The sequence below is a fragment of the Cynoglossus semilaevis genome, chromosome 14, assembly GCF_000523025.1.
Source record: "Cynoglossus semilaevis isolate Cse_v1.0 chromosome 14, Cse_v1.0, whole genome shotgun sequence".
Lineage (NCBI taxonomy): Eukaryota > Metazoa > Chordata > Actinopteri > Pleuronectiformes > Cynoglossidae > Cynoglossus > Cynoglossus semilaevis.
In genome coordinates this window covers 9,224,346-9,242,961 of record NC_024320.1, presented here as the reverse complement: position 1 = coordinate 9,242,961, position 18,616 = coordinate 9,224,346, and the positions used below count along the sequence as shown (strand labels likewise).

Genomic DNA, 18,616 nt, shown 5'->3' with positions numbered 1-18,616 from the left:
ACACAAGCATGCTGTGCATTGTCTCCCACTCTATTACACAGCCATGGGCTGCATGGTGTTTGATGCTGAGACAGTGGGAAAGTGGGCTGGAGACGGAACAGGAAGAGAAGGAGCAGTGACAAGTTTAATAATTCTGTTTGGAATGATGTGAGGAACAGTAATTATTAAAACCTCTTACCTTCTACTCCATGTCTTCCTTCTAGCACGTGGACATCGCCGCCTTATTGATCAAGTACAACACCTGCGTCAATGCCACAGACAAGTGGGCATTCACTCCTCTCCACGAAGCAGCCCAGAAGGGCCGCACTCAGCTGTGTGCTCTTCTGTTGGCCCACGGAGCCGATCCAACCATGAAGAACCAGGAGGGACAGACACCACTGGATTTAGCAACGGTACAAATAGTACACTTACATCTTCATCACTTCCATTTAAGGAGAGTCCATTAATGGCTGGAGATGTTGTGATGAAGGTTTTAACAAAGGAAAGATAAATAACATATATAGAATTTAATGGGGAAATAATTCCAGTTGAACTCGTCTTAGTGGGACAGTAAAAGTTTTACTGTAGTATTTATGGTATAATTGATTAGTTAATTGATTAGTTATCAATTATAATTGGCTGCTTAGATTAGGGGTACACCAGTCAGGGCTGATCATTCCTTACTGTATAGGCCCATGTGGACTGCATGGTTTGACATTGGTTCCTGGACAGTCATTTAGACCAAGAAGCGTCCTGGAGACCCCTGCTGTTCACAAGAGGACAGGTGTGCAGGTATTTTAGAGCAGTTCTACTGCTTCTGTGAGTTGAGTTGCTTGACTGCCACCTACTGGGTCAATTTTTTACACCTCAATATTCTCTTTAATTAATGGAAAAGTTAGGGAAAAGGACACAGAAGACAGTTACTTCCTGTTGCCAGTTCAGTTTATTACTTAATCCAGTAACTGTTTAGTTGTACATTAGTACAACTTGTGAACCTTTCAGAGTTGCATCTTCAGTAGTTGACATTTGAGTCACACTCAATAAAACAAATATCTCATCTGTCTGTCTGTCTGCGTTTCAGGCCGATGACATCAGAGCCTTGTTGATTGACGCCATGCCACCAGACGCCCTACCCAGCTGTTTGAAACTTCAGGCCACAGTGGTGAGAAGCTTCAGACCTTAACGTTAGCACAGCAGAGGTTAAAACACTATCCTCTGTGGATTTATCAAGTCTTTACTGTTAGAATAGATAGAATCTCAGCTGTTGAAGAGGAGTTGTAAAGGTTTCAGCTTCTACTGACTGCAGTTCAGCTGTCCTCACTAATCTTCTTCACTTCTTTCAGGTGAGTGCCAGTGTGGTGAGCGGTGGAGCTGCAGGGGGCGTTGTCATCTCTCCATCTCCGTCCCCCTCCTGTCTCTCAGCTGCCAGCAGTATAGACAACCTGACCACACCCCTTGGTGACATCACAGTAGCAGGAGCTACTGGAACGGGAGACGGAGCCTCAGGGTCGGACAGAAAGGAAGGAGAAAGTAGGTCGACCCTGGTGTCAAAAAATTAGCCTGAACTCAATTAGCCAAAAGTCAATCAGCCAAAGTGATGTAAAAGTGACAGCAAAAAATTGCTGTGGGAATATATCTTAATATTCCAGAAATATTTAGTAGAACAATATTAGAATGTACAGTGTGCCTAGGAAAGGGAATATACATTTAGGTTGTGAAGGTGATTTCTGAACTTTGTGACGTCACTCTGACATCACTGTGACGTCGTTGTGTCTCTGCAGGCCTGCTGGACATGACCATTAACCAGTTCTTAAAAAGCCTGGGGCTGGAGCATCTCAGAGACATTTTCCAGAGGGAACAGGTAAAAACACATCTCTCAAGTGCTGTATTTCAATCAAAACACTTTTTGATTATTGCCCATATTCAGTTTTTTGACTTAAGAGAAGAGGAAGGGAGATAGGGTGACAGATGAAGCAAGTCTGAAATGACAAGATCCTGGTTCCCTGAAGTCCAACACAATAAAAGTAGAGAATATCATGGCTGAGCAGGGATTTGTCCACATATTGGTGTGAGAAAATCAGAGCATAAAGGTGAATTTACAAAATGAGTTTCAGAGAGACCGAAAAAAGTCCCACAATCTACTTCAGAGTTTAAGAGGTCAAGGGGCAAAGGGAGAATGAGGTTTGAGGAGAAAAAAAAAGTGAGGATAGAATTGAAAAGTGAAGACGGAGAACAGCTGAAAGTCTGAGCACAGAAGGCAATGTAGGAGGAGCACAGTGTGTGTGTGTGTGTGTGTGTGTATTATGGAGTGAGGAAGTTACAGCTTCATTAGTATTCCCATAGATAGTGAGATTACATTAACGTGACAGTTACACATTAACCAACACCAATGAACGTCTGCGTTACACATATATTTTATTTAGTGTTATTCAGTGTGTTTAGCGTTTACTCAGTTTGTTTGAATACAGCGCCATCTTGAATCTCATGGGTTACTGCAAGGCATAATATGTCAACAATAAGCTTCAGAAAAACACTGTATATTGTGATTTTGGCTTTTAAATATAGTAAAGATAGTGTCCATCTGACAGTTTCACACACATCTGAGAAAGAGAGCGAGTGAGAGAGAGAGAGAGCAAGACACACACAGACATTCAGAGTGAGAGAGACAGACAGGCGTACGTGCCTGGTCTTGTAGCTTGTGCATTAAGTCTTTCTCACTGATCAGGTCAGTTTTACACGGCAGGCCAATCAGTTTTAAGTTTGTCTTTGAACTGTTTTCTATTGGTTTTCTATTTACTCACAGGTTAGAGCCCAGTGCCCTTAATCTGGAACTGTTGTCTGTGCTCCTTATTTACAGGAAGATAAAGTAAATACGCCCCCTTCTGCTCTCATTTCTTTAAGTGTCCATGTTGACGGCTTCACACTGCACTTTGTCTGTCTGTGGTGAATGTGATATAACAGTCTTCTGCTGAAATTAAGGATTAATGTGTTTACTGTTAAAGAAAGTTAACTTTTATATGGCAGACCTGATGATTCACAGCTGATCACAGTGGGAGGCAGATAAAGGTTAATGTCTGATTTTAAATTAAAAAAGGCAGAAAATATCCTTCACGCAGCCTCCAGGATGAATCTCATCTCACTTCCCCCTGAACAAACTCTCCATCATACATTTGCATATCAAAGCACTGATTGGCGTCATCATATCATCGACCTTTTCTTCTGCGTCTCGTCCATCTTTCTCAGCAGAACATTAGTCAAACCTGACGCCTGTGCGAATGTAATGATACATTTTGATTGTGAGTGATTCGGCAGCTCCTGATATTGTCCTCAGTCACAGGGGATTTGTCTCCTTCTGTATCTTTTCTGTTTAAATGAAACACAACACTCTTGTCTGTCTTTACACAGCACTCGTTCTATCAATATAGTACGGGAACATATTAAGCGGTTTAGTCCTGTTGTCCTAACAATCCATGTGTAATACGGCTTTTGTTTAGAGAGCAGAGAAAATACAATAGATGAGATGCATTTTTGTTGTTGTTGCCGGGCAGATTTCACTGGACGTGCTGGCAGACATGGGCCATGAGGAGCTGAAGGAGATTGGCATCAATGCCTACGGTCACAGACACAAACTCATCAAGGGCATCGAGAGGCTGCTGGGAGGTCAGCAAGGTCAGGAGTACACACACACACACAGACACACACATCCACACAACAGCTAGCTGTGAAGAGATTCTGATTTTTTTTTTCTTCCTATTTTTACCTGTTGGTTTGTAGGTGCTAACCCGTACCTGACCTTCCACTGTTCCAGTCAGGGCACTGTGCTGATTGACCTGTCACCAGACGACAAGGAGTTTCAGTCCGTGGAGGAGGAGGTACAGAAGCCACAGGCTGTGTTATAATTTTAGACTTGTTTTGACTTGTAAAACAATTGTCAGGCACACTGCTCACTTTTCACCTGTGTGTCTTACTAAAACAATTGTCAGGCACACAGCTCATGTTGCTCACTTTTCACCTGTGTGTCTTACTTCCTAGCTGATTGTATGCCACAGAAGCATACATTGAATCAGACACTAGGTGTCAGTGTGAAGAGTTATAACAAAACCTTGCTGTGGCTCAGAATAAGAAATATATTTATATAGCAGAAAAATATTTGTGGCTCCGTAACCTGCAAAAAATATAACAAGCAACGACTAAATGACAGCAAGGTAATAGATTAGCATCAATCACAGCTTTAAAAGTAACCATGACAAAAAAAATGGTCAAGAATGACTTGAAGAGAACTGTGGAATCAGCAGAAAAAAGGATGAAATCAGTTAAGAAAGTTAGGCAGAAACTAATAACTACAGCTAAAATATATACACCAAAAGTTCCTGATCTTTTTTTTTTCAGCTTTTGAGTTAAAATTTTATAACAGAAATGTTTATTTACACGTTTTTATTGTGTCCCACTAAAAAAATACACCCTGATTCCCTGAATTAGACCAACCATAGTCCAGGAGTAGAGGAAAGACTGCAAGAGACTACTTGAAATAACGGTCAAGAAAAAAGTAAAAAAATGTATCCCAGAAAAAGACAATCTTAGTCAAAAGTAGCTAATTTAATCCAGTCATGACCAACATGTACAGTAAACTACAACAAAGAGATAGCTAATTTTAATTTAGCCCAGATACAGCTCCAAGGATAGGCTTAAAGTTAGCCAAATTCATAGCCCACAAAATAGTTAAGGAAACTCAAGGGAAAGCTAAAATTAGCAAATAAATAAACCTGCAGCTAACTTTCCAGTTGTTACGTTGCATTAGCTTCCCAGTGACTTTATCTTTAACAGTGATTCTATGTTAAAATCACTGGACATTTACAGACATCAGTCTCCAAACTACTACACACAGGAGAGGAAAATAGAACTCACTGATTTTCTACTAGACATTATCTTTAGTCTAGGTTCTTCTGAGAAGTTGTGATAAAAAAATACTCGCCTCAAATGTATCTGTCAATCAAATATGCATTTACAAAGTTTCCAACTTGACTCCGCAGCTGCAGAGCACGATCAGAGAACACCGCGATGGAGGCAACGCAGGCGGAGTCTTCAGCCGGTACAACATCATCAAGGTGTGCTGTGGTTTCACACTCTTTTGGAAAGAGCTCAGATAATGAATGGGATTATAATGAACACACTCTGAAAAAAATCCTTGTTTGACTTTTCTGTATTGATTTTAGTTCTTAATTATCAGAAGATGGTGTCAAGGTTTTTTTTTAATTTTCCTCTTTTTTTTCTGTCTGCAGATCCAGAAGGTTGTGAATAAGAAGCTGAGGGAAAGATACTCTCACAGACAGAAGGAGATTGCTGACGAGAATCACAACCATCACAACGAACGCATGCTCTTCCACGGTAGGACGAGAGAAGTTCTCACAGAAACTGTTTAAAACAATCAGTGTAGGAGAAGCTAAAACCAAAAGGACAGCAAAAGTGGCAAAAAAGCTCATCTTTTATGAATAGTCGTAGCTTTTATATGTATTCCAAATGTACATTTTATTTATGTTTTCTTAGAAAACCTGTTTGGGGCTAATAAAACATTTTCTTTTGAGTAATATTTGTTTTCATGCTAATTTCTGTTATCTTTCCCCCTATTTTTAGCTTCTTTTATTAACTAGCCATGGCAAGTTTTTAACCAGCATATCTTCAGTTAGTTATGTTTAATTAATATGTTTCCTATTCTAGTTGAGTAATTAATTTCTTTTAATAGCTTTAATTTTTTTTTTGACAAATCAAAGAAAAACTCTGGCCAAAACTTAAGTTCAGAGCTAAGTTTAGAGTTTAGAGTTTTAGCTAAAACACAGCTTCTATGTAGCATAAAATATAGCAGAGCAGATAAAGTATGCAAAATTAAAAGTTAAACCCTTAATAATACCTTGGCTAATGTAAATTAAAGTATCTACAAATTCGCTTAAAGAAAAGCTAAAAATCAAAAGTCAAAAAGGTTGACTTTCCTGCAGCTCGACAGAAATGTTCAAACATTTCTTTTTAAACCAACTGCGTATAAATCTATGGAAAATTTAAACTTTGCAGTCTGATGGGGTTTTTTCCATTCATTTTGGAGCTGCTGCTGCGTTTCAGGTGACTGAGTATAATTTGTCCAAGATGGCAACAGTTTTCCCTCTTCATTAACTTTTCCCTTTTCCCTGCGGCTTCAGTCCCTTCCTGTCAGTGGACGGGAGTAAAACACAGCTTGTTGTTCTGCCCCAGGACTCAGCTGATCTTAGAGACGCTCTTTCATGAACTCAACACTTCCTCTTCTCTCAGCCTGACCGAGACTCAAATCTTACTCTTGGTCTTTGTTTTCTGTACCATTATATTAAATATACCCATTTTGTGGCTAGCAATTAGCTTTAGTTTAATTAACTCATGACTGACTTCTTTGTATTCCTGCTTAAGTTTAGAATAAATGATTGTATCAAATTATCACAAGGGTTTAAGCTACGTATCTTTAAAGTTACTTACATTAGCTACCTTTAGCACTTAAGTGCTAGCTTAAGTTATTCATTTCACTTTGTTCTTATGCTAGCTTAAGTTATTCATTTCACTTTGTTTAGTCAAGGTTTGGTTAACATGTGGCTTGTTCTTGATTTTTTGGTTATCACTTATCACTGTAAACTATATATCAAAAAGCTAAAACATGTAGCTTAATAAGTAGCTTCAAGTATGCTAAGAAAACAGCTAACATCATTTGAGGATAACGCCCAGATATTTCTACTGTTGTCGTCTCTTGTCATTTTTGGATGACTGCCTTTGAACAGTTAATAAAATGTCAAACAGGACGACACGGTGGCTTGTGGGTTATAATATTGCCGGACTGGAAAGATACAACTTTTACTTGAATAAATTCAACATATTAATAATTGTATTTCCTGTGACAATGTTCCTTTGTCTTGGTCTCAGGTTCTCCCTTCATCAACGCCATCATCCACAAGGGCTTTGACGAACGTCACGCCTACATCGGCGGCATGTTCGGCGCAGGCATCTATTTCGCCGAGAACTCCTCCAAAAGCAATCAGTACGTGTACGGGATTGGTGGAGGAACGGGCTGCCCCACCCACAAAGACCGCTCCTGCTACGTGTGCCACAGGTGAGGGCTTTTAATGAGCAGGACGAACACCAGTTACTGCACCTGTTCTCCATCCCTGTGACCATGGTGTGTGTGTGTGTGTTTGTGTTTGTGTTTGTGTTTGCAGGCTTATGTTGTTCTGCAGGGTGACTCTGGGGAAGTCCTTCCTTCAGTTCAGTGCCATGAAAATGGCCCACGCCCCCCCTGGACACCACTCTGTCATAGGTCGACCCAGTGTGAATGGACTGGCCTATGCTGAATACGTCATCTACAGAGGGGAGCAGGTCAGTGACGCACACACATACATGTATCTGTGTGTATATTTTAGTGTTATTATGGGATGTGTGTTTTTTTACACATTATTTGGTATATATATTTTAATTTATTATTTCTCTGAAGCTACGACCTGATTAGTTTCACTTTTTCCTTTTTCCACTTTTTGTCCTTCACGTCATCTACTGAAGGAAACAGGACCAGAAACATTTTCTTCATTTAAAACAAACCATGGATAAATCCACACCTCCCTCTCTGATAATTTTTTCAACCTAAAAAAAAATAACAATTTGACATTTTTACAAATTGGACTGATGTGAAATGTTTCCTTGTGCTTCATTCTTTTTCTAATGAGGCAATATTTATTTCAATGTTTGAAATATTAATTTAAAATGTTATATTGTTACACGTTGTTTCTCCAGGCCTACCCAGAGTACTTGATCACCTACCAGATCGTGAAGCCGGAGAGTTTGGCGACCCCTGCTGCCACGGCTGAACAGAAGTCCTAAACCCCAGACTCAGGACAGACTCTTGTAGACTTAAGTGGACCAGAACTGGACTAGAAGGAGTTTCAGAATCTCCACGGCTGAACGATGGCGGTCGTTCTCCACCAGAAGACATTCCTCCAGAAGTGACTCCCACCTGGGTGTTAGAAGAAAAAAAAGAAAAAGAGGTTGTGAGATTTTCAGCTGTGACGTGTTTTTGTCCAAACAGCAGCAGAAAAAAAACCGTTTCCCTCTTTCAAGTTTTTCTTGTTAATTGTTAGTTACTTTTGCAGGAGAAAATGCAAAAGGCAGAATTGATGTGTCTGGAAGCGAAGCAGTGAGCTAATTATTTTAATTAGCTGAGCTGTGGCTTAAAAAAACACATTAATTGAGCCACTAATAACATTCACAGCCCAAAAGCAAAACTCCAGATAAAATCTTCAAGGACTTTCTAAGATTACATCAGTCTTCTTCTCCTCTCTGGTTTCAACATCTTGTCTCGTCATCTTCTGGCTTCGAGCTTCATCCACAGCAACAAAACAACAACGATAAAAAGACGAAAGAAAATAGCCGCAGGCTGCGTCCAGAAAGATCAGCCGTAGTCACGCTGAGAAAACAACAAAATTCACTTCATTGTTTTTCTGTTTCAGCTCATCAGGTTTTCTCCCTGTGGTTGTGAAGCTGTAGATGATGTAAAAGGTGTGAAAACAGAGGAGAAAATGGAGATTATTTTAGTATAAAAAAATGACCAAAATAATAATCCACAGTTTGTCAGAAGAGCGCCAACTATTGACCAAGCTCCCAGTAGACGACCAGATCATAGTCTTCAGTGGAAGGCTGAGCTTGGTGTCTAACCCAGACAGCCGGGGGTGTTTGTCGTTGTTGATGTTCCCGAATGTCTCCTCTGTATTCAGGGAGTCAGAGGACGTTTCATTTTACTGCCATTCATTCATCCATGAATGTCCACACAAGCTGAAGGGACAAAACTATTTGACCTTCAGTCGACCACATACATACTAATATAACAGTGGGGTCTGATGGACGACGCAGCAGCTGAATCCTTTAATGACCTGCTTGTTGTCTGTGTCAGTGGGTTGGTTACACCCCACGCGGTGGTAGAGTGGAGTGGTTAAAATACAAAACCTCCGAATATGCAGTATCATCGCAACAGTACAACCTAAAGTGACCCTAGGTGTGAATGTTAGTGTGAATGGTCTATTGGCTCTGTATGTGACCCCTTGAAGGGCTGGAGAAGGTGTGTCACCCCTCCCTCACCCTTTGACCCCTGGGATTAACCCCAGTTTATCCCACGACCCTGAACGACAAAAGATGAATATATGAAATGTTTTTGAAGACTTTAAAAAAGTCATCAGTAAATGACCTCGTCACAAACTTAGAACCCCTCCTTCCTCCCCCACAGTAGTCAGCTGACTACATCCATCATTCACATACAGACCATGATACTCACACTTCAGCAGCTACAGTCACCACTTCACAGCCATCAACCCTAACCTCACCACCCAGTCCAGTCTGGTCGTCTTGTATAAGATTAACAACAACAAAAGCTTCACTTTGTTACTGATCTTGTCTCGTGCAGCTCTACTTTTATACATATTTTTTTTTTTTATTGTCGTTACATTTTCTCTGTCTATACAAAACAGACTTCCTTCTGCTTCCTTTTTTTCCCCAATGTACCTGGAAATATTGGTCGCCATCTTGTGGTGGCACGGAGGAACTGTTCGAGATGGCATTCAAGAGCTATATATTTTTATTCTTACTTTTTGTTTTCTGTTTTGTTTATAACCAACTAACTGTTACCGAAATGTGAAATGACCAGATGTTGTAACAACTTGACTGAAATCGAGGATGGTTAATCTGTTGACCGTCAAGAGTCTCAGTTAATCTGTGGGATTATCACCCACGACAGTCAGAGGAGCTGCTGCTCACACTCTGCACTGTGACCTTAACCCTTTGGTTTCTTCTTTCCTTCCGTTACATTGTAATTTATGAACTCATGACATTTGTACACTACATGGGACCAGGAGCGACTCTAATGTCTTTATCCTCGATGAAAAGGGAGTGACGGAAAAAGTTCAAAGGCCTTTGGAGATTCCCAGATATGATTGGGAATGGAATGGGAAGTGGCCTTATACACTTTAGAGTGAACAGACTTTGCCTTGAATTCATTTCTGGAAACACCGTTGAAGGTGACACTCACTGTCAGAAAGAAAGAGATGCTGGTTTAAGCACTTTTTGAGACCAGTTTTTGAAACTCATTAACAAAAAAAAAAAACATTAAAAATATATAACCCAATATTTGTTTCAACATTATCCTCGTCTCAGTCTACAGAGCTCCAGACATGACATTCAAAAAGGTTCAATCACTGGGTCCTTAACTGTAACAGAACTTGTTCCACTTCTATGGAGTTTTTATTAATCAAATAAGGCCAGTAATGCCTTCAATGTCTGAGGAAAATGCTGCGCTACATTTTTGTCAACTCAAGTCTTGAAAAGCTCAATTGGATGCTTTTAATTCAGATGCCTCGCCCTGTAAATCTAATGGCAGTGATGCGTCACTGTTCTAGGGCTAATCTACTGTAGGATTCATGCACTCTTACAGTGCTGGTACAAATAAAGTGAAATGTTACATTAAAAAAACTAATTCAATTCAGAACCTGAATGGAGGTGATTTTCAGTCTGTGGTGTTGAAATAATGTCAGTGATGCCTTTACTGTCCTAGGAAAGTCCGATTGTGCTTCTTACACACAATAAAATTCAAATTTTTTTGGTAATGCATTATGATGCTTGTTACAGGTTAAGCCACACGATGGCAGTATTTCATGTTGCAGATGTGCTATTCACTACACTATTGAACCACATCCACTGGCCCACAGGTCATTTTAATTAAAAATGTATTCTTTTTGATCACACGTCTGGAGCCCAGTAGATTTCTGGAGTAAGGCGAGGTTTGAGTTGAGGGTTTGAGTCCCGGCTCTACACTGTCTGCTCTTAAAGGCCTGAGATTAAAACATTTTCCCCGTCTGTTTTGCAGCCCACACAGCTGATGATAATTTATCATCTCATTAACGATTAATTTTTGGAAAGTAAATAGCGATTTAACGGAGGCTGGCAACAAAAGGAACTAAGAATCATTTAAAAACAAAGGAATTAAAATATTTAAAATGACACAACAGCTGAGCAGTGAAGGACAAAAACTAATCGGCTACAAATTCTCTTGTAATGACAAAGTTTTTAAAGACAAATCAGTGATGAGCTGCAGCACAGAGAAGAAAATACAAACTCTGTAACATAAATGATGCCGCAGTGAGCAGATTTGTAAAGAAAAAAATGGGGTCAAATTTGGATCAATTGTCTTTTTTTAACAGACTTTTGATGTGATGGTCAGGATGTGAAAGGTTTCAGGACTGCTCTGTCTCTACTGTGTGTGTGTCTGTGTGAGTGTGAGTGTGTGTTAAAGGTCAGGGCAGCCGCCGCTCTCCTCTGGTGAATAGTGTGCGGAGTGTCTGCAGGTGTGTGTCCAGTCCTGTTCACTTCCAGTAAGAGATCAGTTCCAGTGTTGTTGTGCAGCGCTGCAGACGTGGAACTGAAACTCCTCAGGAACTGTTGTTGTGCAGTGCTGCAGACGTGGAACTGAAACTCCTCACATTTGTACAGAACAAAAAGAAATCCTTAATAAAACAATGTTAAAGCAATGTTTTGGAGTTTTTGTTAAAAAAAATCCTATATCCTATATTGTTTGTTTGTGTTTATTGTAGAACATTGTTGACGTTGAAGCTTTTATTTTGGAGAGTTTTCAGAGTGGGAGAAGAATTGGGTTACATATTGTCCAGGCCTGGAGGACCATGTGACTCAAGACCACCAACTGAAGCAGAAGCAGGAAATGTTCCACAGCAGGTGTTTAACAATCACCCGGAGAATTTTATTGATAGACTCACTGGACCACAAGGGGCAGCTGACACAGTGTAAACTTACAAGAAATTGTAAATTTAACATATAAAATTGCCTTTGAATTTATACGTAACAATTAGCTGTAAGTATATCAACCCACCTGCCATTTACACGACAGCTACCTTAACCCCTGATCTCTACTCGAAATGTAACACTAATCGCATAAGGCTAACTTTAATCTCTACCCTTATCCTTTTGAGTATCTATACACATACACGTATAGGTAGAGCATATGTGTATATATACAATACACAATAGAAACATGTATATATGTACATATATTAAATACATATCTGTATATACTGTATGAGGGCCATCTAAAAGACAGGAAATAATTAAACTAACTAAGTAATAGTTAAACTAATTTGTCAAAGACATAACTCAAAAGTACAAAATAATGACAAACAATAAGAAGTAAAGAAGATGTAAAATGTAACTCTCAGGTCTATCTGCCTCCCTGCCCTTCTCCCTGTCTCTCCAGTGGTAATCAGTATCATCACACTCACCTGTGAACTCGTCAGTCTCACGCCTCTCACCTGGTCTCACCCTGGGTATAAAAGCAGCTCTCTCCCTCACACAGTGTTTGTTGGTTTGTTGGTTTGCGCTGTTGTTGTGCCGTTCATGTTGAAGCATTTCTACTTGTCTGTGTTCCCTCAGTTCATTACTTTGTTCAGTTTTGTTACATTTCCTGCCTGATCAGAGTTTTCAGACTTTTGTTGTTAAAGAAACTGCCCCTGACCCCAGTCTCCTGACAGCTTGAGTGTGGGTGCTGTGCAGGCAGAGAAGCAATTATTCCTCAGGCTTGTGAATTTTGAAGAGTTAATTTAGTTAAATTGGTTTTGTTCTTTTTACTTGAAATAATTGGAACTGAAAAAGAATTGTGAGGGTAAAAACTTATTGACAGACACTGATTTAAATACAATAAAAAAAGTAGTGATACATGCAAAAATATATTTTTATTTGTTACAATTTAATTCAATTCAATAAAATTCAATGAAGGGTGAAAGTTAGGGAATGCATAACTACATTAAAGACGTGAATATATCTGTGTATATATATATATATATGTATTACTTACACATTTTGAGAAGACCAGATGTAACAAACTTAACCAAACTCTCTCTAATGGTCCTAACCCTCATCTTAAGGGTTAGGACCATCCTAATTCTTAAGCTTAACCCCCGACTAAAGATAAGGCTTAGAGCGATCCTAACTCTCCTAACCATAACTTTCATCAAAAGATGAGGGTTAGGCCAGTCCTAACACCTTTTAAGCCTAGGCTAATTCTAACTCTTCTAACTCTAACCTAGAGATGAGGGTTAGGTTAATCCTAACTCTTTTAACCCCTACCCTTGTCTTAAGACGAGGGTTAGGCTGAATCCAACTACCCTAACCCTAACTCCCGTGTAAAGTGGAGAGTTAGGGTAATCTGAACACTTCTAACCCTAACCTTGTCTAAAGATGAGGGTTAGGCCGATCCTAACTCTTTTAATCCTAGGCTAATCATAACTCTCCTAACCCTGCCTAAAGCTGAGCTTTAGGCAGATCCTAACAATTCTAAACTTAACCCTCGTCTAAAGATGAGGGTTAGGCCGATCCTAACTCTTCTAACCCTAATCTTCTTCTAAAGAGGAGGGTTAGTCTAATCCGTACCCTTATAATCCTAACCTTGTCTAAAGATGAGGATTAGGCTGATCCTAACTCTTGTAACCCTAACCCTTGTCTAACGATGAGTGTAAGGCTGATCTGAGCGGGGACACCCAGACTTCCCTCTCCCCAAACACTTCCTCTAGCTCTTCTGGGGAGACCCGGAAGGAGCACTTTCTAGTACCCCTCCCAGTGTCTGTAAGAAGTCCAGGTATTCTGCACTGCTCTTGGGCCCATAGGCTGAAACAACAGTGAGACACCTATCCCTGACCTGAAGGCGCAGGGAAGCGACCCTCTCGCGGGGAGAATTCCAACTCATGAATGGCAAAGTGGGGAGCTATAAGCAAGCCTACACCAGCACGCCGCCTCTCGTGCAACTCCAGGTTAATAACCTTAAATATTTCCTCCGTGTCCTGATTGGGAGTGCCGGCGGGTGCGCGCCTCCACCACAGAACCAATCACCAGCCGTTGTGAATTATGAACAGTAGGCAAACGCCCACACCAGGAAGACAACCACCACCCTTTCTAACCCTTACCCTCGTCTAAAAATGAGGGTTAGGCTGATCCTAACTATTCTAACCCTTTCCCTTGTTTAAAGATGAGGGTTAGGCTAATCCTAACTGTTCTAACCCTCATCTAAAGGTGAGGGTTAGGCCGATCCTAACTATTCTAACCCTAACCCCTGTCTATAGATGAGGGTTAGGCTAATCCTAATTTTTCTAATCCTAACCTTGTCTAAAGATGAGGGTTGGGCTAATCCTAATTTTTCTAATCCTAACCTTGTCTAAAGATGAGGGTTGGGCTAAATCTAACTCAGTTCAAACCATTCTAACTATAATCTGTAATTATTAATCAAACTACCTCTAGTTGGGTTAACTCAAACATAACCCCAACCCTTTTCCTTTAACATGACCTAATTTGAAGACATCTCGCAAAACCTCACATAAGCCAATACGCAGCCCAGTACTGTCACCCTGGACCAAGCAGTGGACCAAGGCTGGAAATCTAATGACTCACGTCAACAACAGACTCTCTTCAGCTTTCCCCTATTTTCACAGTGATGAACAGATGTGTTCAGACTATAAACAACAAGGCAGAAAGGCATCCTATCACTGGAAAGGGAAATCGGGGCTGCTGATTGAAAACTTCTCTCCCAGTATGCCAATTGTGGAAAACTAAAGAACCATAAACCAATAATCATATTATTTTACAAATAATAAAAAAACATTTCAGTTTTGTTAACAGAGAATTCAGATAACAAAAACACAAAATTTAAATAAAAAATATATCACAAAAAAACATTGTAATTGTGGTAATTTGATTGTTCCACTAGATGGCATTAAAATACCGTTAAATAATACGCCTTCTTTTAGAAAATTCACGTCCAGTTGCCTAACAGAACTTTCAAACTTGACCATGACCTGGATGACTGAGGATCTTCACAGACACGTTAAATAATAGTTCGGCTCTTTTGTTAAAATGAGGCTAATGACTGTACTGGTGAAGTCCATACAGGAGGAGAAGTAGTGTTGGGTTCCGACTCAGTCAAGACACTATATGATTGATACACGAGTGGATTAGAGGAGAGAAGGGTTTATTGTAACAAAGTGGAGGAAAATGTCTAGATGTAAAAACTGGCACTGTAACACCTTCAACATCTTTTCTTTTTCTTAGGATTTTATTTATTTGTTTTTAACATGTGACATTTATTATTTCCCTATAAAATAGCACTGATTTACAGAACAAATACGGATATTTTAGGACAAGGTGGGGAGTAATTTAGACTAAAATTAATTTTTCAATCATCTTAATAGACAAGAAGCTAATTGTAAAAAAAAATATATCCAATTTGACCAATGACCAAATTAATAAATTAAAAACAAACAAAAAAATACCCTTAGGTGAAGAGAAACAAAATATTTACAGAAGATTCTGGAAAGACAAAGTCAGACAGAACAAAGAATGAGTCAGAACAGAAAACAAAGTGTAAAAAAATTACAAAACTACAAAAAAAAAACAAAAAAAAAAAAACCAAACAAGTCAACTTTGTTTGTTTGTTAAACTCACAAATCACATTTTACATTAACGGTTTTTTTTTTAAATTATCCTTAGACAAACCCTACAACAAGGAAAACAACACGGAACACATTGTTTTGAGTTCACAGTTTATTAAATATATATTAACAACAAAGTAAAAACAAACACAGTTACTACAAGATGGCCAAGGGTATTAAAACAACATTTATTTTGACCTTTTTTAAAATTTGAGTAAAATTTGGGAAATTAATTTTTTTAAAGCAAATTATTAAATATTCAAAACATGTCATATTTGGCCTGACTTGACAACCATAGCATAAATAAACAAAATAGAATTTGTATATATTTGTAATTTTTTATGTTTTGTGATATTTTACCATCTATGAATCAAATGTTTTTTTAAATTAATTTCTGTTTTTTAATCAATCAAAAATATACAGGCTGACTGCCTTATACATACAAATCTACATAAAAGACTAAATTTTTCATATGCTAAGAAATATATGGCATATTTTGTTAGTTTTTTGTCATTATACAGATATAAGTGAATTAGTTTTAGAATAATAGTATCTATAAATTACTTGTTTAATGATCAAATATAATAAAGTGTGAACTCATTAAAAACGATTTATTTCAAATTAAAATGTCTGAATAAACTATTTATTCCTGGGTTGTAAAAGGAACCACTCCTGATCTGGTTCCTTCATGTCAGTGATCCTAATTACAGCTACAGTAACTGCAGTGTATATTTATAACACAGCTGTGGAAATACTGATCTGACAAATTAATTACATCTATTGTCTATATATATACTGTATATATATATAGTTTTTGTTTTACTAAACAGACAGTAGAACCAGGACTCTCTGGAGTCTGTTTACACTGAAATAACAGACTGAACAACATTTTCTAACGGTGATAATGAAAAAGCAGTTTGTCATAATTAACAGCTGATTTCATCCATTTCACTGGCAGATGCAGATTAAAAACTCTAACATAAATTTTAGTTCATTTCGAGTCCCTTTTTTTTCCTTCTTCTCTATCCTTTCGACAAACTGACTGCAGTGGAATCAACTCCTGCTGGCAAACGCCAGGGTGACTCTGGAAGTAGGACACTGTCTAAAAATGGAAGAGTTTGCTTTCAGTGGAGGAGAAATGGTTAGTCCTGGAGGTAAGCTGTGTGTAGAATAAGGAAAATGAGTCTCTGGATGTTCACAATGTATAAAGTACAGAAACATGAAAAAACCGTGTGGGGAAGAAAAGACGGAGCAGGAGGAGGAGGATAAGGAGGAGGACAAAATCAATTTGTTGAAAGAGAGCAGAGCAGGGAATCTGGGCAGAGAATCGATAGGATAAGAGGTTATTAGCTGAGAAATGTCACTTGAAACATTGATCATCATCTCTATTGACGGCACAGACATGTAGACACACAGGGTCCAGGAAACTTTACAGTTGGTACTGAATAAAAATAAAATTTAGTTTTTGGAACATGAAACTAAAAAAGAAAAGTCACGGTGTCTACTGTATAATGTTTATCTGATTTAAAAAAGAAATGACTTCCTTTATCTGCAGACATGATGTCTGAGGACCTTCAGCCAATAAGAACTCAGAACTTGTTTGTAAAGATCAAATCAACTGAAGACTGAATCCTGTGAGACCGTCCTCTTCTTGACACCAGGTCGTCGGCCGTGTCCTCATATTCCTGCCTCCACATACTGTAGGAGAAATCAATAACTCATCCCATAAATGGAGGCAGTGCACATCGAGACAGTCGGATGTGAGGGTTTAGCGCCATCCTCTGGGTGTTCTGTGCATTCATTGAAGTACAAGTAGGTGAAGAGGACAAGGAGACGAGGGGGTAATACGATGGTAAAGAAGTACTGCAGCCATACTTCGTGTGCAGTGTACAACAGAATCTGAAAGTATTTAAGCAGTGATGAGATTAAAGTGAGGAAATGTGTTTAAGTTTCCAACTAAAGGGCAACATTTCTCACCATGGACTCTATGTTGGACTTTTCTTTCAGTTTGTTACATTAAGTCTGTATGTAGGACTGGGTCAGGTGGACATGAGTTTATCCTCCAGCTGTAGGGGATGCCTAAGAAGAACTGTGTTCTCTCTGTCCCTTACTCAGCACCCCGATAACTGAGTCCAGCATCACCTTGCCCTCTGTCTGGGATGGCATAACTGAGTCCAGCGTCACCTTGCCCTCTGTCTGGGATCCCGCGCCGCAGCCAGAAGACGATCGGCTGCGACCTCCCACCCAGCCACAGTGTGGCACTGGACCAGGCTGCAGCACAAAAGTTGTTCCGTAGAGAAGACGATCGGCTGCGACCTCCCACCTCTCCATGACCTGTATCTCCAGGACCCTGTATTGTACAGGGGGAATAATGGACTGTCAGTATTTAATCATCTTGTCCTATACTTGCATCAGTGGTCTCACTGTACGTCAAACAGGGGTCTCCATCTCTAATCACCTGAGTGTCACATCTAGGCTCATACTTTCATACAAAAAGCCTCAGATATACAGTATCTCTCATGCTCTTAAAGGAAATTGATTGAACAAACATAAAACAACTGTAAATAAATATCCAAAAATTAAATCCATACACATATAGTAGTCAAGGGCCAGATCTGAGGAGTTTGGGGGCCAAAGGTGGGCCCCAAACCAGGAGTTTGATACCCCTAACTTAGATGGTAATATTGAATATGTGGTTGTGAACTCTGAGTCTGAATCTGCTGGATATTTTCACTTCTTTTGTTGAATAAATATAATTCCAAGATATTCACTTTCTTTTTTCTGTTTTTACCTTTAAACACTATATGGTCCAACAGGCCAAAATTTATTTTGTACGTTTTTTCAAATCTGGTTGACATCGTCACTGGTCTCCAACAGTAAAAGTCAACACTCAAACACACAGTTAGACACGATGTCAGAAAAGTCAAGGAACTGTTTTTTTGTTTGTGTTTAAATTAGTATTGACTGTATATTCTCTGTTCAACGTGTGTGTGATTTTTTTCAAGCACTCTGGTGCAACTCCCATTGTTCCACACACTGTGACCCACATTCCGCAGTCTAATACGTTCTTATGTCATGATGTACAACACCGTCTGACCAGAACACTTTAA

The 18,616-nt window shown here is 39.2% G+C and overlaps 1 protein-coding gene across 2 annotated transcripts in view; it reads left to right on the top strand.

Moving 5' to 3' along the window:
- The window catches only part of LOC103389484 (tankyrase-1-like), an 83,557-nt gene extending 72,393 nt beyond the window's left edge, over positions 1–11,164 (top strand). The window contains exons 19-29 of one of the 2 annotated variants that reach the window (XM_008324902.3): positions 204–392; positions 1,061–1,141; positions 1,323–1,509; positions 1,761–1,840; positions 3,528–3,648; positions 3,754–3,851; positions 5,010–5,084; positions 5,259–5,364; positions 6,913–7,099; positions 7,206–7,362; positions 7,774–11,164. In XM_008324902.3, the coding sequence (XP_008323124.1) occupies positions 204–392; positions 1,061–1,141; positions 1,323–1,509; positions 1,761–1,840; positions 3,528–3,648; positions 3,754–3,851; positions 5,010–5,084; positions 5,259–5,364; positions 6,913–7,099; positions 7,206–7,362; positions 7,774–7,860 (1,368 nt within the window). In that variant the 3' untranslated portion in view covers positions 7,861–11,164. The remainder of the gene's footprint in view (positions 1–203; positions 393–1,060; positions 1,142–1,322; positions 1,510–1,760; positions 1,841–3,527; positions 3,649–3,753; positions 3,852–5,009; positions 5,085–5,258; positions 5,365–6,912; positions 7,100–7,205; positions 7,363–7,773) is intronic. The other variant, XM_025062706.1, reaches the window with a different exon arrangement.
- Positions 11,165–18,616: the final 7,452 nt, after the last annotated feature.